Source organism: Rhineura floridana, chromosome 6 (genome assembly GCF_030035675.1).
Source record: "Rhineura floridana isolate rRhiFlo1 chromosome 6, rRhiFlo1.hap2, whole genome shotgun sequence".
NCBI lineage: Eukaryota > Metazoa > Chordata > Lepidosauria > Squamata > Rhineuridae > Rhineura > Rhineura floridana.
This window is the reverse complement of record NC_084485.1, coordinates 142,435,714-142,451,726: the sequence shown is the minus strand read 5'-3', so window position 1 is coordinate 142,451,726 and position 16,013 is coordinate 142,435,714. Positions and strand designations below refer to the sequence as shown.

General features: G+C 41.0%; 1 protein-coding gene across 1 annotated transcript in view; it reads left to right on the top strand.

Annotated features, from left to right (window-relative positions):
• CDC73 (cell division cycle 73) overlaps positions 1-16,013 on the top strand; it is a 187,486-nt gene that overhangs the window by 2,216 nt on the left and 169,257 nt on the right. The window contains exon 2 of the mRNA XM_061633986.1: positions 14,716-14,821. Coding sequence (XP_061489970.1) covers positions 14,716-14,821 — 106 coding nt within the window. The remainder of the gene's footprint in view (positions 1-14,715; positions 14,822-16,013) is intronic.

The window sequence follows — 16,013 nt, the reverse complement described above, 5'->3', positions numbered from 1 at the left end:
GTACAAGTGGAGAAGTAACTCTCATTGCTTGGTTTCTGTGTTCTTTCAGTGGTGCGGAGTGTAGAATTTGCGTTTTTAAAGATACATTGAAAAGTTGGAAAGTACACATCATTCTGCTTTAACAAGTCATCCTGTTTGTAGATACAAAAAATTGTAAGGAAGTAGTAAAACTAACCCTGCTTAACTAGGAGTAAGCCTCATTGAATTCAGTAAGACTGATTTTTCAGTAGACATGGTTAGGATCACTCTGTAAATTGTCCTAAGGTTGGTAGATAGGAGGAAGGGGGATTTGAGGATCATTCTGACCCATTTAATTTGAACTGTATGTGTGTTGGGGGAAGGAGGGTAAAGAAAATGCCAAGTATCCTATATAGAAAAGTGGTTTATTTTCCTTTGTCAGGTAACGTACACAGACAGCAGAAGAATAATTCTGATGACTTCTCAGTTTGCTTTTTTTTCATACCTTCCTGTATGCCATGAGGGGTTCACTATGGAATCCTAATTAAATCTAGCTGCAGGGTGGGATGCATAGAACCTAGTATAGTGTTTCTAAACATGACTTGGCTGTGAAGAGATTGGGATGCCCTGATTTGGATGTCCTGTGTTACGGAGCTTCCTGGGTTGGATGTCTTTGAACTGTTGATCCAAAGATGGTGCACTTTTCATTTTTTCTTTTTTGATGGTTAACTGAGGAGGTTTTGAGTTATAGTGTTGATTGTGTGTTGCAGAAGATTCTTTGGAGATGCTTGTTTTTCTAACCCTCTCTCCTCCTGGTTAACTTTGGTTATTTGTGCCTTTGTTCGCTAATGTTCTTTATCTGATTGGAACCAGATTTTGCCATCTGGCTTCTGCTTGAGTTACACGTTCCATAAGGAAATGTACATTGCTGTATCACTTAAGAAGGAAACACCTATTTCCTCTGGCTGATGCTATATATTACTGGTAGTGTAACTCTAGTTACATTATGCTCATGTTGGAGGGTGTACTGCTGAGTTTTTGAAATGGCTTGAACAATGTGAACTTCTGTTTTAATAATTCGTGTACTGTCACCTGCATTACTGACAGGTAAAATTGATTACTCTATCTTTCTCTTGTTCCCTCTTTGAAAACGTTTTAATGGTGTAGTTAAGATTGTTAACTGGGTTAATCCTGGTTTAAAACTTGACTAGGCTGTGACCCAGCTAGGAGGTCTTAGACAAGTCAGTCTTGGTCTCCATCCAGTTCATCTGTAGTATGGGTATAAAAATACTGACCTAACTTTCAAGGCTGAGACCCAAACCACAAGTGTTTTGCACTATATAAATATCAATCTGTATAATCTATATCTATCTATATAATGTTGTCATTCCTCCAATAAATGGAGTATGTGTGCTAATCCCGTTGTAACCTTGTAATAATCTAATGGTTGGTTAGGCTGAAAGATGGAGGCTGGCCCAAGGTTATCTAGTGCTCTGCTAATTGTGTAGGATTTTGAACCCACCTCTCCAGAGGTCAGACTGAACACTGACCACTTTACTACATTGGTTGCTTGCTGTCTGTAACATGTTTCTGTAAGTTTTATTGGCATTTCTGTAGCTAGATTGAGCAAGGTGATGAGGAAGGTAGGCATGGTTATTGAAGGGCTGTTTGAACTATATCCTATCATTAAGCCATTTCTGTTTGAAAATAATACGTATCTTGTATTCTGCTTAACATTTTTTATCATTACCCATTGCACATTTCTGGTTAAGACATGCATGCACATTCCTTTCCACCAGACCTAGTTTGGTTGGGAATTATGTAGGAGGAAGCTAAATTAGGAAAGAAAGCAAGGGTTGATACTAGTTCTTGTTTTTGACACTTGGTTGTCTTGGTCTAGGAGATGTGAGTTGGTCTGGATTAATTGAGGGATAAGATTAAAAGGTCCTAAGATTCCTGTATTGTTTCCCAAACCGTGTTTGCTGTTAGAAAAAGCTGTTTTATCTATTGGCATTTCTGAGTTTGATTTGTAGGATGCACATTTTGTTGCATCTCTCTGTCAACTCAATCTATATGACTAGAAGGGTAAAACATTGGACTTTCACACCTGTCCTTGGATTGTTTTTACTTTACATTCCTTCAAAATACTATATGACACTTCAAAAATGAAGCTAAATCTGAGGGGTGACAGAGACTTGAGAAATGGCTCTGAGTAGTGTAATAAACAAATCACTAAACACAAGAACACATTGTCTAGTTAGGTTACTCTTTCAGTGTTTTGACGGTTAGTCATTATATAATTCTTGTCTATATATGCAGGCCGACAAAATATGAAGTTTCTATTCTTGTGTCTGGATATATCTTTACAGTCTTTTTTTCCCTACTTCTAAAAAATATAGTCTGAAAGGGTCCAGGATTTTTATGGGACTCTCATTTAGATGTAAATGGAGAAACCGGATAAGGAAATACCTTTTTAAAACAACAAAACACTGTGTGTGTAATACAAATCCTTTGTATTTTTGATGTTCATTATGAATTGAAGGGCGGCAGTGATGAGTTAAGGTAGTGAAGAATGGCAGTAATTATGCAGGTTGAACTAGCATTCATAATGTATAAATTCTTCTGTCAAAATTAATGAGTTTGCTAACGTCAAAAAACATGGTTCCACATCCCTTATGCCATGGATGGAGAACTTGGCTCTCCAAATATTGCTGGGACTACATCTGAACGTCAAGAAGATGAAAGTAATGACAGCAGATTTATGTAACTTTAAAGCTGACAATGAAGACATTGAACTTGTCAAGGATTATCAATACCTTGGCACAGTCATTAACCAAAATGGAGACAATAGTCAAGAAATCAGAAGAAGGCTAGGACTGGGAAGGGCAGCTATGACAGAACTAGAAAAGGTCCTCAAATGCAAAGATGTATCACTGAACACTAAAGTCAGGATCATTCAGACCATGGTATTCCCGATCTCTATGTATGGATATGAAAGTTGGACAGTGAAAAAAGCGGATAAGAGAAAAATCAACTCATTTGAAATGTGGTGTTGGAGGAGAGCTTTGTGCATACCATGGGCTGCGAAAAAGACCAAGAATTGGGTGTTAGAACAAATTAAACCAGAACTATCATTAGAAGCTAAAACAATGAAACTGAGGTTATCATACTTTGGACACCATGAGAAGACGCGATTCACTAGAAAAGAGAATAATGCTGGGGAAAACAGAAGGGAGTAGAAAAGAGGAAGGCCAAACAAGCGATGGATTGATTCCATAAATGAAGCCACAGACCTGAACTTACAAGATCTGAACAGGGTGGTTCATGACAGATGCTCTCGGAGGTCGCTGATTCATAGGGTTGCCATGAGTCGTAGTCAGCTTGAAGGCACATAACGACAACAATTCCCAGCATTCATGACCCTTGACCATGCTGGCTGGAGTTTATGGGAATTGGAGACCAACAACTTCTAGAGGGCCACGGGTTCCCCAGCCCAGCTTTAAGTTGTTTGGGTATGTATTGTGTTTGCTTGAAGCAATAAAAATGCTACCTTTAACTCATCTTGAAAATACAGTGTATATATAACAGTTAGTTTCTGTTATGTTTGGACATTTGAGGGTCATTTTACACAACTTGCAGTGGGAAATTGAGGTTTGGACTGAATGGGTAGATTCATACTGTGTTAGTTGGATTTGTCCCAGTGAAATAAATGAGACAAGTTAGTCAGGACTAATTAGTTTGTATTGAAATCAGTGGGACAGCCTGGATCCATCTTGTATATATGTAACAACGATATGCAACCAGTCATGGCTCTCTATCAAGTGTATCTGTATGATGCATCTAGTTTTCATATTCCTATGCATACATCTACTGATGTAATGTTTGAAGTTGCTTGATATTGGATGTTCTAGGGACATAAAAAACTGGGGGCCAGAAGATCTATGAACAGAAACAGTGCCTCAGTGAACTCATAATGTGTAGCTTAATTTTTAGATTTGTGGCTTATTGCACTGTTCTTCAACCTTGAGTCCCCAGAGGTTGTTGAACTACGACTCCCATTATTCTTGGCTGTTGACTGAGCTGTGTGGGATTGATGAGAGTTGTAGTCCCACAAAATCTGGGCACCCAAGATTGAAGAACAGTGGCTTACTGTATTCATAGCTTTCAGGACAGGTAATGGTGTTATATGAAATACATGTTTGTACCACTGAAGGTGGGCATGAAGAGGAATTTCAGGAATGAATATTATTATTTTGCAGTATGGTATTGTAGCAAATACGGTTAAGCAGTTAACTCATGGTTTTAGAACAGCCATTTTAAGGTAGCGGTAGCTACTGCCCTCTAGATGTTGTTGAAATCTTAACTCCTATCAGCCTCAGTCAGTATGATCAATACACAGAAATAAAGGAGTTATAGTCCAACATAATCTGAAAGGCGCCTTTACCCCAGATTAAAGGAATTTTGTATTTAAATTGCTTGGGTGCTTCTGGTGGAGATCTGAGAGGAATTTTGAAGACTTTATGGTGAAAGGGATTCTGTGAGTCAGATGTCTGGTGGACATGTAACACTGAAGTATTATTGAAATGGAAATGGACTGCCTTCAGTCGATCCCGACTTATGGCTACCCTATGAATAGGGTTTTCATGGTAAGAGGTATTCAGAGGGAGTTTACCATTGCCTCCCTCTGAGGCTGGTCCTCCCCACCTGGCTAGGGCTTGCTCAGCTTGCCACAGCTGCACAAGCCAGCCTCTTCCTTGTCCGCAACTGCCCGCTGGACTCCTTGGGACTCGGCAGCTTGCCCACGGCTGCACAGGTGGCAGGGCACGTAACCCCTGAGCCATTCACTGTGGGGGTGATCTTTAGCTGGCACTTTACACCCAGGAGACACGAGCAGGGATTTGAACTCAGACTCTGGACTCCCAGCCAGGCTGTCCTCCCCACTGTGCTATACTAGCTGTTGAAGTATTAACAGAGACCATATCTTCATGTTTGCAAACGTGGACTCAGATGTCTATTCATGCCTACACATGAACCTGTATCTTACACGCATGTTCATTAAAGTACAACTTTGGGAGTCTTTAATCTGGAGATGATTGTACCTCACAATGGTTATTGCACTAGGTTATTGCCAATTTAGAAATGCCAATACTGTCTTGCTTAGTTGGAGGATCTAGCAAGAACCACAAACGTCATTTATAATTAAAATATTTACACAAAATGATGATGAAGTCCCAGTACAGAAATATAAATTAGTAAGATGGTGAGTTATAAACTACTAACCAACCCCTGTTCCTAGTCCATAAGCTTAGACACTTCCTCTTACAGAGGGAGAGATAGAATGAGGGTGGAGAGCTTACTGTTCGTTGAGTGAAGGTGAGTGCCAAGGAACTAGGTGAGCTGCAATAGGGGTCTAAACACAAGGAGTGGAGCTTAAATGCAAATGTCTGGTTGAAAGACAGCAAGATTTAAGGAAGCAGGAGAGCTAGAGTTAAGGGAGAAGTGAAGTGCTAATAATTCCTTGTGCAGAGAAAGGAAGGGTGAAAGGAAGGTGTTTCCTTAATTTCACCTTGCCCTACAATGGTATTGTTGCAGCTGAGTCAGGGATTCCTAGTAAAGGTTCAGTAAATAGGTGGTGGGTCCTTCACAGTTTGAGAAACAGCTGTCTCTGCTAGGTACCCAACAGCCTCAGGTGAGGACAGGGTGGTCCATAAGTCAGCCCTTGATTCAAGGTCTGACTCCCACTCTAATAAAGATCAAATACAGTAACACCTCAGTTAAGGAATTCTCCAGGAATGAAGCTCCTTTTAACTAAGGCCTTTTAAAAGATGCAACTGACCAGATTTGCTTTGCTAATGCCTTTGTTTTAAGGTGAAACTCATCCTCCTGTGTCTTTGCTTTGCTATGGATAAACTTTCAGGCCTGTGCCTTTGCTTTGCTGGGATGAAATTCGCAAAAGAGATCTCTTGCTTTCTCCCAGAGCCAAGGAGGGAACGATCCAAAACATTCAGAGACGGAGGAGTGGGTGGGTGCTAGGTAGGCATCCTTTAAAGCCCCTGCTGAAGTTGTCCTCACCATTTATAAGCAGGTTTAGGAACTTATCCCTATTCTTTCAATGCACGGCCGGAGTTCGATTCCAACGGAAGGAGGAAGTCGAATCTCTGGTAAAAGGGGTTGAGGTCCACTCAGCCTTCCATCCATCTGTGGTCGGTAAAATGAGTACCCGGCATATGCTGGGGGGTAAAGAAAAGCCGGGGAAGGAACTGGCAATCCTACCCCATATATATGGTCTGCCTAGTAAACATCGCAAGACGTCACCTTAAAAGTCGGAAATGAGTCGCTCTATAAGTGAGGGGACACCTTTACCTTTACCTTTTAGGAACTTATCCCTATTTTTTCAATGTTATTCCTACCTCTGATACCAAAGTTTCTGTTAAAGCAGTAATGTCCAGGGACACATCTACCTTGTTAACTGAGGTATTACTGTAATAGAAAAAGCATTAATGGTGGGATAATACTGGTTTGTGCTTCCTACAGGAGTCTTTACTATTCAGGAGAAAATCACAAACGTGACTGAGATGCAGGGACATGAGGATAGGAGGCAAAGAGAAGGGATGTAGCTAAGGCTGGAGAAGAAGGCTTGCTCCCACAGACATTCATGAGGACTGAGCAGGCTTGGAGGTGAGAGACATGGACAGCTTAGTGAGTGTGAACCCATAAGATTGAACAGTTAGGTGATCTGCGAGATGCACAGTTATATGCATTGTAAGAAAGAAGCTTTCTCATGGGCTTTAGACACCTTAAGGACAGTGCTAGATAGAAAGGGATATTGAATAGTTTTAATTGACATTCCAAGCTGTTACTCAAAACATAATTCCAGGTTTTCTGCATATAGTGGCAGGGAGATTACAAAGGCTTGCCTATCAGAACTCGCAGCTTGGAGACTGAGATGTCTCTCATGGGGAAATATTAAGATGTTTTTCAGGAAAGGCAAATTTAGTCAATCCATTTGCTGGTGGAAGATGGTTGCTGGTGGAAGATGGTTGCTGGAGCAAGCCCTCAGGGCTGAATAAGGGCATATATTTGCATTAGATATGGCAAGGGGCCTGGGGACCAATTAGGCTCACACATATTGTGACCTATGCTACTACTCAATTCCATGCACAGTGTTACTGTGGGGGAAAAGACTAAGTTAGGTGAACATAAGTCTCATTGATTTGAATGGGAAGTCAGCTCAGACTATTGTTGTCTCTGTTTCTTTGCAGTTGCACTATGCTCATTGCTTAACTGAGTTTGGTTCCTAAACATTTTTCTCCACAAACTACTAGAAAACTGTGGATGGTCTTGGCAGACCATTTAATGATTTTTCAGTCTTTTGTGGCAATTTTAATGCAATGTATGAGATGTTGCATGATTTCTAATAGTATTTTTATTTCTTATATTGTATTTTATTGTATTACAGTTTGCATTCCATAGAATTCAAATAGGATTCAATTCCCTACCATCCGAATGCAGGGAGGGAGTTCTCATCCTAAACCGGTGCCTGGAGGCTGTGAAGGGCTGGATGTGGGCTAACAAACTGAAACTTAATCCAGACAAGACAGAGGTACTGCTGGTCAGGAGAAAAACTGCACCAGGGACGGGGTTGCAACCTATTCTGAATGGGGTTGCACTTCGCTTGAAGGAGCAGGTCCGCAGTTTGAGAGTCTCCTGGATCCTGCCCTGCTGCTTGAATATCAGGTGGCTGTGGTAGCCAAGGAGTGCTTTTGGCCAACTCAAACTGGTCTACCAGCTGCATCTGTTCCTGGAGGCAGTTGACTTTCCCACAGTGACACATGCATTAGTGACATTGAGGCTTGATTACTGTAACACACTCTACGTGGGGCTGCCTTTGAAAAAGGTTCTAAAATTGCAGTTGGTTCAAAATGCAGCAGCCAGAATGTTAACTGGAGCATGGCACGGAGCATATCACCCCTGTGCTTTATTAACTTCACTAGCTCCCAATTTGTTTCCGGGCACAATTCAAAGTGCTGGTTCTGACCTTTAAAGCCCTAAACGGCCTTGGACCAGTGTACCTGAGGGAGCGCTTACACCCATATGTACCTGCCTGGGATTTAAGATCATCTGCCTCTGGTCTCCTCTGCATGCCTGGAATAAAAGATGTTAGACTGACATTCAGCTGTGGCCCCCAGGCTTTGGAACACCCTACCCCAAGAAGTCCGCTCTGCTCCCTCCCTGTTGGTTTTCTGGAGACCTCTGAAAACGATCTTGTTCTGGAGAGCCTTTGGGAGGGACTGAAGGTAGAACCTGACACTGATTTTATGCCTTCTGTGTTAAATTTTACCTTTATAGTCCCTTTAGTACAACCCCCTATATATATATGTGTGTGTGTATATATTGTATTTTAATTGTATTTTATGTATTTTAATTTATTTTAATGTTTTTGTGATTTTACTGTTTACAATTTTATTATGTACGTGTTTGATTTTATTTTTGTAAGATGCCCTGAGTGCCCTATTATAGGGTAGAAGGGTAGGATAGAAATATTTTAAATACATAAATACATACATAAATACAATTAAAAATCATTATGAATATTTAATGCAGACGTGCCGCAGATCACCTGAATGAAGCTCATGGACCACAGTTGGGGAATCCCTGGCTTAGAACTAAGTCAAAATAGACACATAGATCCGGGTTATGTGCAGGGTTCCTACGGAACCAAGGTTTCAAGTAATGATATTGTACAGGTACATACTCTAGGAAGGGGATGAGGAACTTTTTTAACCTGGCAGGCCAGATTGTTATCTCCTCCATGCCTCACAGGCAAGTTTGACAGGTGGGCAGAGGTGCCCACTTGGCAGTCACCTGATGTCACAATGATGTCAGGTGATCTTTCTTGCCCACAGCGGTCTTGCTCTTTTGTGCAGCACTTGAAAGGGGCTTATGAGGATTGGATCTTCAGAAGCCTGTTTCAGAGAGCTATTTTGTGCAGCCCTGGGGTTGTGCAGCCCTAGGCATCTCTGATCAGTGGTGCTTGCAAACACCCTTTCAACTAGAGATGTAAAATTTATGGAAATTTTGAAGCCTTGGGAAAAAACCATTAAAACAGAAATTTTTTGGGAAACAGAAAAAAATGCAATATTAGCACTTTTTACAGATTGAAAGTCACTTTGTTACTTCAGGAACATCAAATGTAATTATGTACAAGTTGATTTGGCATAAAATTATCACATTTGGTATATTAAAATTACCTTTTATTCGAACAATTATTACAAATTGAACTTAATTTTTTAAATTTTTACTTTTGTGGTAACAAATGGATTTACAAGATCCTGAACTGTAAGGAACACCTGAACTGTAAGGAGCCTCTTTCATCTTGCCAGGTTATGGGGAGCAGGCAAAAAACATTTTTTTTAAAAAAGAAGAAACCATCAACATTATAACAAAGAAAATTATTTATGTCTCTGCTAGTCCTCCACAGTGTCAAGCAGACATCAAGCATCCATTCCCATAACAAGAACTGAGAAAAGGGGGGGACCAAGATTCAATGAAACATTTTATTAATCATGCTAAAATAAAACATTCCATAATCCATTTTTCCTTATTTTTTTCAATTTTTCAGAAAAACAAAACAAAAAAGGCTTCAGGAAAAAAGGTGTTTTTCCCCAATTTTTTCTTTTTTTCCCCCCAGGCCTTCAGATCTCTACTTTCAACTACCTGTAGGGGAGGTGGGCATAGGTTGGCCAAAAGGACTCGTGGGCTAAATGGGGAGGTCTGGTGGGCCTAATTAGGCCCATGGGCTTGAGGTTCTCCACCTCTGCTCTAGGGAGACATGATTAATCTCATGTCCCTGTTGAGTGTACATTCTGTGGTAAACCTAAATGTTCTGAGTAGTGTGCATGGCCCCTTTAGTAAGTTGGTGCTTGCACTTTCAGGTGATCCTGAGAGCTCATTAAAACTAAATGAAGAGACAGAGGTTAGGTTAAAATCTATGCTGAGAGGCAATCAGTTTTTCAATTAATCTGACAATTTAATCTGAAAAAAAAAACACTTTGTATGTTCAAGAGGCTGTAGTGGGGGGAAAAGCAAAAGAAACTATGTACAGGGTTCTCCTGTGTAGTAAATTTATAGTTTTGTTGGATTACTACTGTAGTGAGCAAATATCACAGTTGAATTTAGCTCAGAAAGTATAGTATACGACAAAAGTTAAATACCCAATGATAATTGTCTTAATTATTAAGTACAATAAAGTTAAATTCATTATAATAATACATTTTTAACCCACCAATTTAAAACATGGTATTCTTTTTAGTGAGGTTTTAAAAAGTGTGACAACTTCTGTATTCTTTGCTTTTGCTCTGAAGGTTGTCTACCTTGGGTATTATATAGCAACGAGAGTGGCTGTATACTATAGTCAGCATGGATTTTTCGCCTTCTGCAATGTTAAATGGAAAATACCCCCGATGCCATTCTGATACTTCCCATAAGCTCATTTCAGAACAAAACCTTACAAAATTTATAGTCCTGAACTCAGAAACATTTGCTTAACAACCATTTAAATTTTCATGGTGATACACAAAACAGTCAGAGAATCGGGAGTTCAAAGTGTAAAAAGAGGGGGGGGGAACAGACCCCTTCAGGACTTTTTTCTGTTAGAGCTCTCATAATCTGTTGAAATTAATTAAAAATCAGCCATGTTCACAGAGTACCTGCAATCCTATTACTGACCTTGCCCCATACTCTGACCTTCATCTTTTGCAGTTTTAAAAAAAGCCTGGCTGATTTTTAATTAATTTAAGAAATTTAACATTGTACTCAATGATAATGTCAGGCATACTCAGTAAAAACCAACTGTCAGTGTTCTAAAAGCCAGACTCTCAGCTGCTGGGCTTGCCTAATCAGGGGGCCACACCCACACCAGACTTTGATTTCATTTGAAACAGTCCTGGCTTCCCCCAAAGAATCCTCTGAAGTGTAGTTTGTGAAGGGTGCTGAGAGGAGACTCCTATTCCCCTGACAGAGCTCCAGTGGCCAGAGTGGTTTAACAGTCAACCACTCTGTTTGAACCTCTGTGAGGGGAACAGGGCCTCTCCCAGCAACTCTCAGCACCCTTCACTAACTACACTTCCCAGGATTCTTTGAGAGAAGCCATGACTGTCTAAAGTGAAATAAAGGTTTGGTGTGGATGTGGGCAGGGACAGCTTTGGTTTAAATTTGGGTGGGAGGCTACATGTGCCTGCTGTAGAATAAAAAAGTGGAGGAAATCCTGAAAAAGAATGATAGTGTTCACAATGCTTTCGTTTTGGAAAGGAAAGGGGCTTCCCCTCTGCCCAGTGCCCACCGATCTAATCTCCTCTCCCTTCCTCCCTCCTCCTCCCCCTGCCCTTCCCCCAGATCAGTTTCACCTATCCTAAGCATGATTGCACAGGAGTAAATCCCACTGAACTCAAAAAGCATGCAAATGATCAAACCTGCCCTCCCCTCCTTCTCCCTCCTGCCCCTTCCCTCTCACTTCCTTCACCCCTCCCTTCACCTTCCAATCACCTTCCAATCCCCTTCTTCCCCTCCCCCTCTTCCTCCTCCCCTCCGCCGTTCCCCTCCTCCTCCTCTCCGGTCAGTTTTACCTATCATAGGACTGCAACCTGGGAGACCAAGGTTCAAATCCCCACACAGCCATGAAGCTCACTGGGTGACTTTGGGCCACTCACTGCCTCTCAGCCTCATAGGAATGCAATGGTAGACCACCTCTGAATACCGCTTACCATGAAAACCTGATTCATAGGGTCACCATAAGTTGGAATTGACTCCAAGGCAGTCCATTTGATTTTCAAGCATGATTGCATGGGAGTAAATCCCATTGAACTCAGTAAGTGTGTAAATGACGAATCCTCCCCTCCCCGCCTCCTCCCTCCCATCACCTCCCTTTTGCCCCTTCCCTCTCCCTTCCTTCACCCCTCCCCCTCCCCTCCCAATCCCCTCCTTCCCCCTCCCACCCCTTCTGCTCCCCTCTCCCCCTTCCTCCCTCCCTCTACTCTCCCCTCCCCCCCCATGATCAGTTTTACCTATCCTAGCCATGATTGCACAATAATAAATCCCATTAAACTCAATAAGCATGAAAATGATCAGTCCTGCCTTTCTCCTCCTTTTCCTCCTCTCCCAGAGGAGCAGGAGACCTGACCTCTTCTCAGATATTATACTGCCCTACACATTTGTAAAAATGCAAACACCATTTCGGTTGGTCTTTCAGAGTCCAATCCACTTTCTGTGTAGCTTTGGTAACATGTTACCAAATTCTTCCAAGTTATACAGGGATTGGACTGTGAAAGACCAACCCACATTGTGTTTGCAGTTTGACAAATTTGTAGGGTAGTACAATATCTCAGACAGGAGGTCAGGTCTCCTGCTCCCCGGTGCATTCACTGTAGCTGCCCAATTTCCCTGCTTTTTAAAGATTGATAGAAATATCTGTTGGCTAAAGGTATGTTCTTAAACTGCAAGGTTTTTTTCTTTCTTTTTTGCCTATTAGTGAATTTGTCAGCTTTTTAATCCGGGAGGTAAGAAATGGGATCCAGTGCAAGTATGCTGAGAATGGATTGATCATTTGCATGCTTATTGAGTTCAGGGGGATTTACTCCCCTGCAATTATGCTTAAGATAGGTGAAACTGACCACAGGCGATGGGGAGGGGAGGAGGAGAGGCCCTGGGGCTGATGGGAGTTGTAGTTTAAAAAAGTAACTTTTCCAAGCTCTGGATTAATGTGGTGGTGATGAAATGCCTTGTGCTACCATTTTACCAAAGTAAATTTGTTATTACTAGTTAATATACATTTGCAATTTATGAAGGAGTCGGAGTCTGTCAGTAGAAAAATAGAGGAGTCGGAGTCAAAGGTCTGATGTACTGACTCCACAGCCCTGTTCATGACATCAGATGGTTGACAGTTGTGTGGCCCCACCCACATGTCAAAGTTGGCCTGTGGAGTGAGGGGGGATATTTGGCCCATCAGGCCAAAAAGGTCCCCCCTCCTCCAGACTAAAGGCTGATATCTGTGTGTATGAGAGAGGGAGGGGGGAAATGATGATGATTACCTGTTTATAAAGTATCTTGAGAATCATTTGATTAAAAGGTGGGGTATAAGTATTCGAAATAAATAAATACAGTTGTCATTTTGGTCATATGTATGGATATAGAGGATCTGTTTTGATCATATGTCTGTGTAAAAGATCTGTTCTATATATGTGCACTGTTGCTAATTGATTATCCACTCCTAATCTGTGTTGCCATCAGCATTAATTAGAATCCTCAACTCCACTTTTGTGTGCTGCTGAAAGCAAACTGCTTTGTGGTATGGTCATATCCAAAGTCACACACTTGGTCCAAGATTTATTGTTACCTGTTCTCATTGCTGTAGTTTATTACTTTGAATCTACTTGATGCGCTATGTAGAGAGAGAAAAATATATTTCATGACAAGACCATTGGAGAAGTGTGTCTGTCAGAGTTCTGTTAAAGCACCTCAGCCTACTCCCTCTCATTTTCCTGCATTTTGGCCCACAAGGTCTGCAAGGGTGGTTAAAAAATGTAAATGTACTGCCTTCAAGTCGATTCCGACTTATGGTGACCCTATGAAGAGCGTTTTCATGAGGCTGAGAGGCAATGACTGGCCCAAGGTCATGCAGTGAGCTTCATGGCATTGTTTTCAAGGTGGTTACAGATTGACTGCTTTATAATCTGCTCCAGAATTTTTCCAGGGATTGATGTTAGGCTGTCTGGTCTGTAGTTCCCCGGTTCCTCCTTTTTGAAGATAGGAACAATATTAGCTCTCCTCCAGTCATCCGGCACCTCACCAGTCCTCCATGATTTCACAAAGATAACAGACAGCGGTTCTGAGAGTTCTTCAGCCAGTTCCTTCAATACTCTAGGATGCAGTTTATCGGGCCCTGCTGATTTGAACTCGTTCAAAGTGATTAGGTATTCCTTGATCGTTTGTCTCTCAAGCTCGAATCCTGCCCCTTCTACTTCATGTTTCCCAGGAGGGTCATAGACCCTTTTTTGGGAGAAGACTGAGCCAAAGTAGGAATTGAGCACTTCTGCGTTTTGTTTGTCATCTGTTATCATTTTGCCATCCTCATTGAGTAGCTGTATTTCTTTTCTCTGCCATTTACTATCGACGTACCTTACTATGGACGTGTCAGAACCTTTACTTGTGCCTTGGCTTATACGCAAGTGAATCATTGGACAAAGACATTGTTCTTGGCTCTTCAGGCTTTTTAAATAAAAAATATGAAACCTGTTAAACTATTAGTTCTCAGTTGAGAATTTATTTTGTCAGATAGTTTTCTTCAAGCTTCCATCATGGCAAAAGTTAGAATTGGCAACTCCTGTTTGCTCATACAGAGTGTGCCGTCTTGAACTATGACACCCAATCTTAAGGGCATGTTTACCTGTTCGGCGTCTTGGGAAGTGGGGGTGGGGGGAGAAGAGAGAAAAATTAAAACATCGTGGGGGTCTTTCCTTTGAGCTGGGTCTTCAGTAGTATCAAAATTGGCTTGTTAAGCGAGGGAAAAGGGTTAGGCAGTTTTGATGGAAGGGGAAGTGGGGAAGCAGCAAGTCAAGCTGACTGGTAGCCTTTGCATTAATTAATTGCCAGTTTTGTTTTGTGTGATTGTTGTTTAGTCCTGCTTCCAGCTTTTTATGAAGAAAGGGTGGGTGAATATTCCCTCAAAATATTTTCTAAATCTTTGATTTCCATCCATTACAGGACAGGAAAAGAAGGCCAGCCAAGAGAGTACTACACTTTGGATTCAATTTTGTTCCTGTTGAATAATGTGCATCTTTCACATCCTGTCTATGTCCGCCGTGCTGCAGTAAGTAGATCTCTTGGAATAAGAGTCTAACATGGGTTGATGAGACTTCTGAGCTGCCTGCTTGTCAACTGAATGTCTCTATAATTTGGGGGTATGAATTGCTGTGCCAAAAAAAGTCCAAATTCAGCAACCGCAAATCATGATCCTGCAACACATTATTTAAATTGCGTATGTTTGAATTTGCTTTGATGTGGCAGTAGTAAATAACTATTGGTCCTCTAAATTTCGGTTGGTCCTTTCACACTATCATATTCCCATACACTCAGTTTCCGAGCTTTATAGGTATAATATACATGATCATATAGTGAGCCATTGTGTCTGGCTTGATGGCTTGTCAATCTCAAACTCTAAATTTTCTAGATGGTACAGCATACTTAAGCCTGACCATAAACTGGCAAAATATTTAACATATCAATTTCCGGTACAATTAAGATACTCATTTACAGCTTTGAGATTTCAAACTATGACAACTGCACTGTTAACAGGGCGCTATCAACAAATCCCATATGAACAAAGTCTATGTATATGCCAAACTGGGAATGTGGAAGACCTACCCCACTACTTATTTGAATGCCCGATCTATTCTTATCCTAGAGCTGTGTTTCTTAATACTTTCATAAATTGTCAAGGTCCTGGTTTTGATGATCATTTTATTTCATTTCTTTTAGGAGATAATGATTACTGGATTTCTTATTATGTGGCCCGATTTGCCTTCACTGCTCAAAATCTGAGGGTTAAACACTTAACTAATCTGGGACTATAGATTATCTAAAGCTTATTGGTTTTAGAGTCTTAACTGGGTTTTATTCCGTACTGTAAATTTTAACCTTGTTGTTATTGTTTTATTTGTGTTTTAATTTTGCATGTACGTTGTGATGGCCTAAGGCCTGCAATAAAGATTACATTCATTCGAATCCATGCACTTACATTTTCATGCTTATTAACAGTTTTTTCTTGATATGAAATTTCACATTAACCTTTTGGCAGGAGCTAAAAAAATAATCAGGAGTGAATGAAATAACGCTTCTTCAGACTAGGAGGCAGTAACGCTAGCTTTGCTGAGTGTAATTTAGTCCCTTGTAATGCTGCTGTTTCACATATTTACCCTTTAACAATACACAGAGGTATTTTCTAAATGTGTATTCCAGGGTCTTGCTGTGGTTCACTGCAGGCTTTTTTCCTGCCTCCCTGC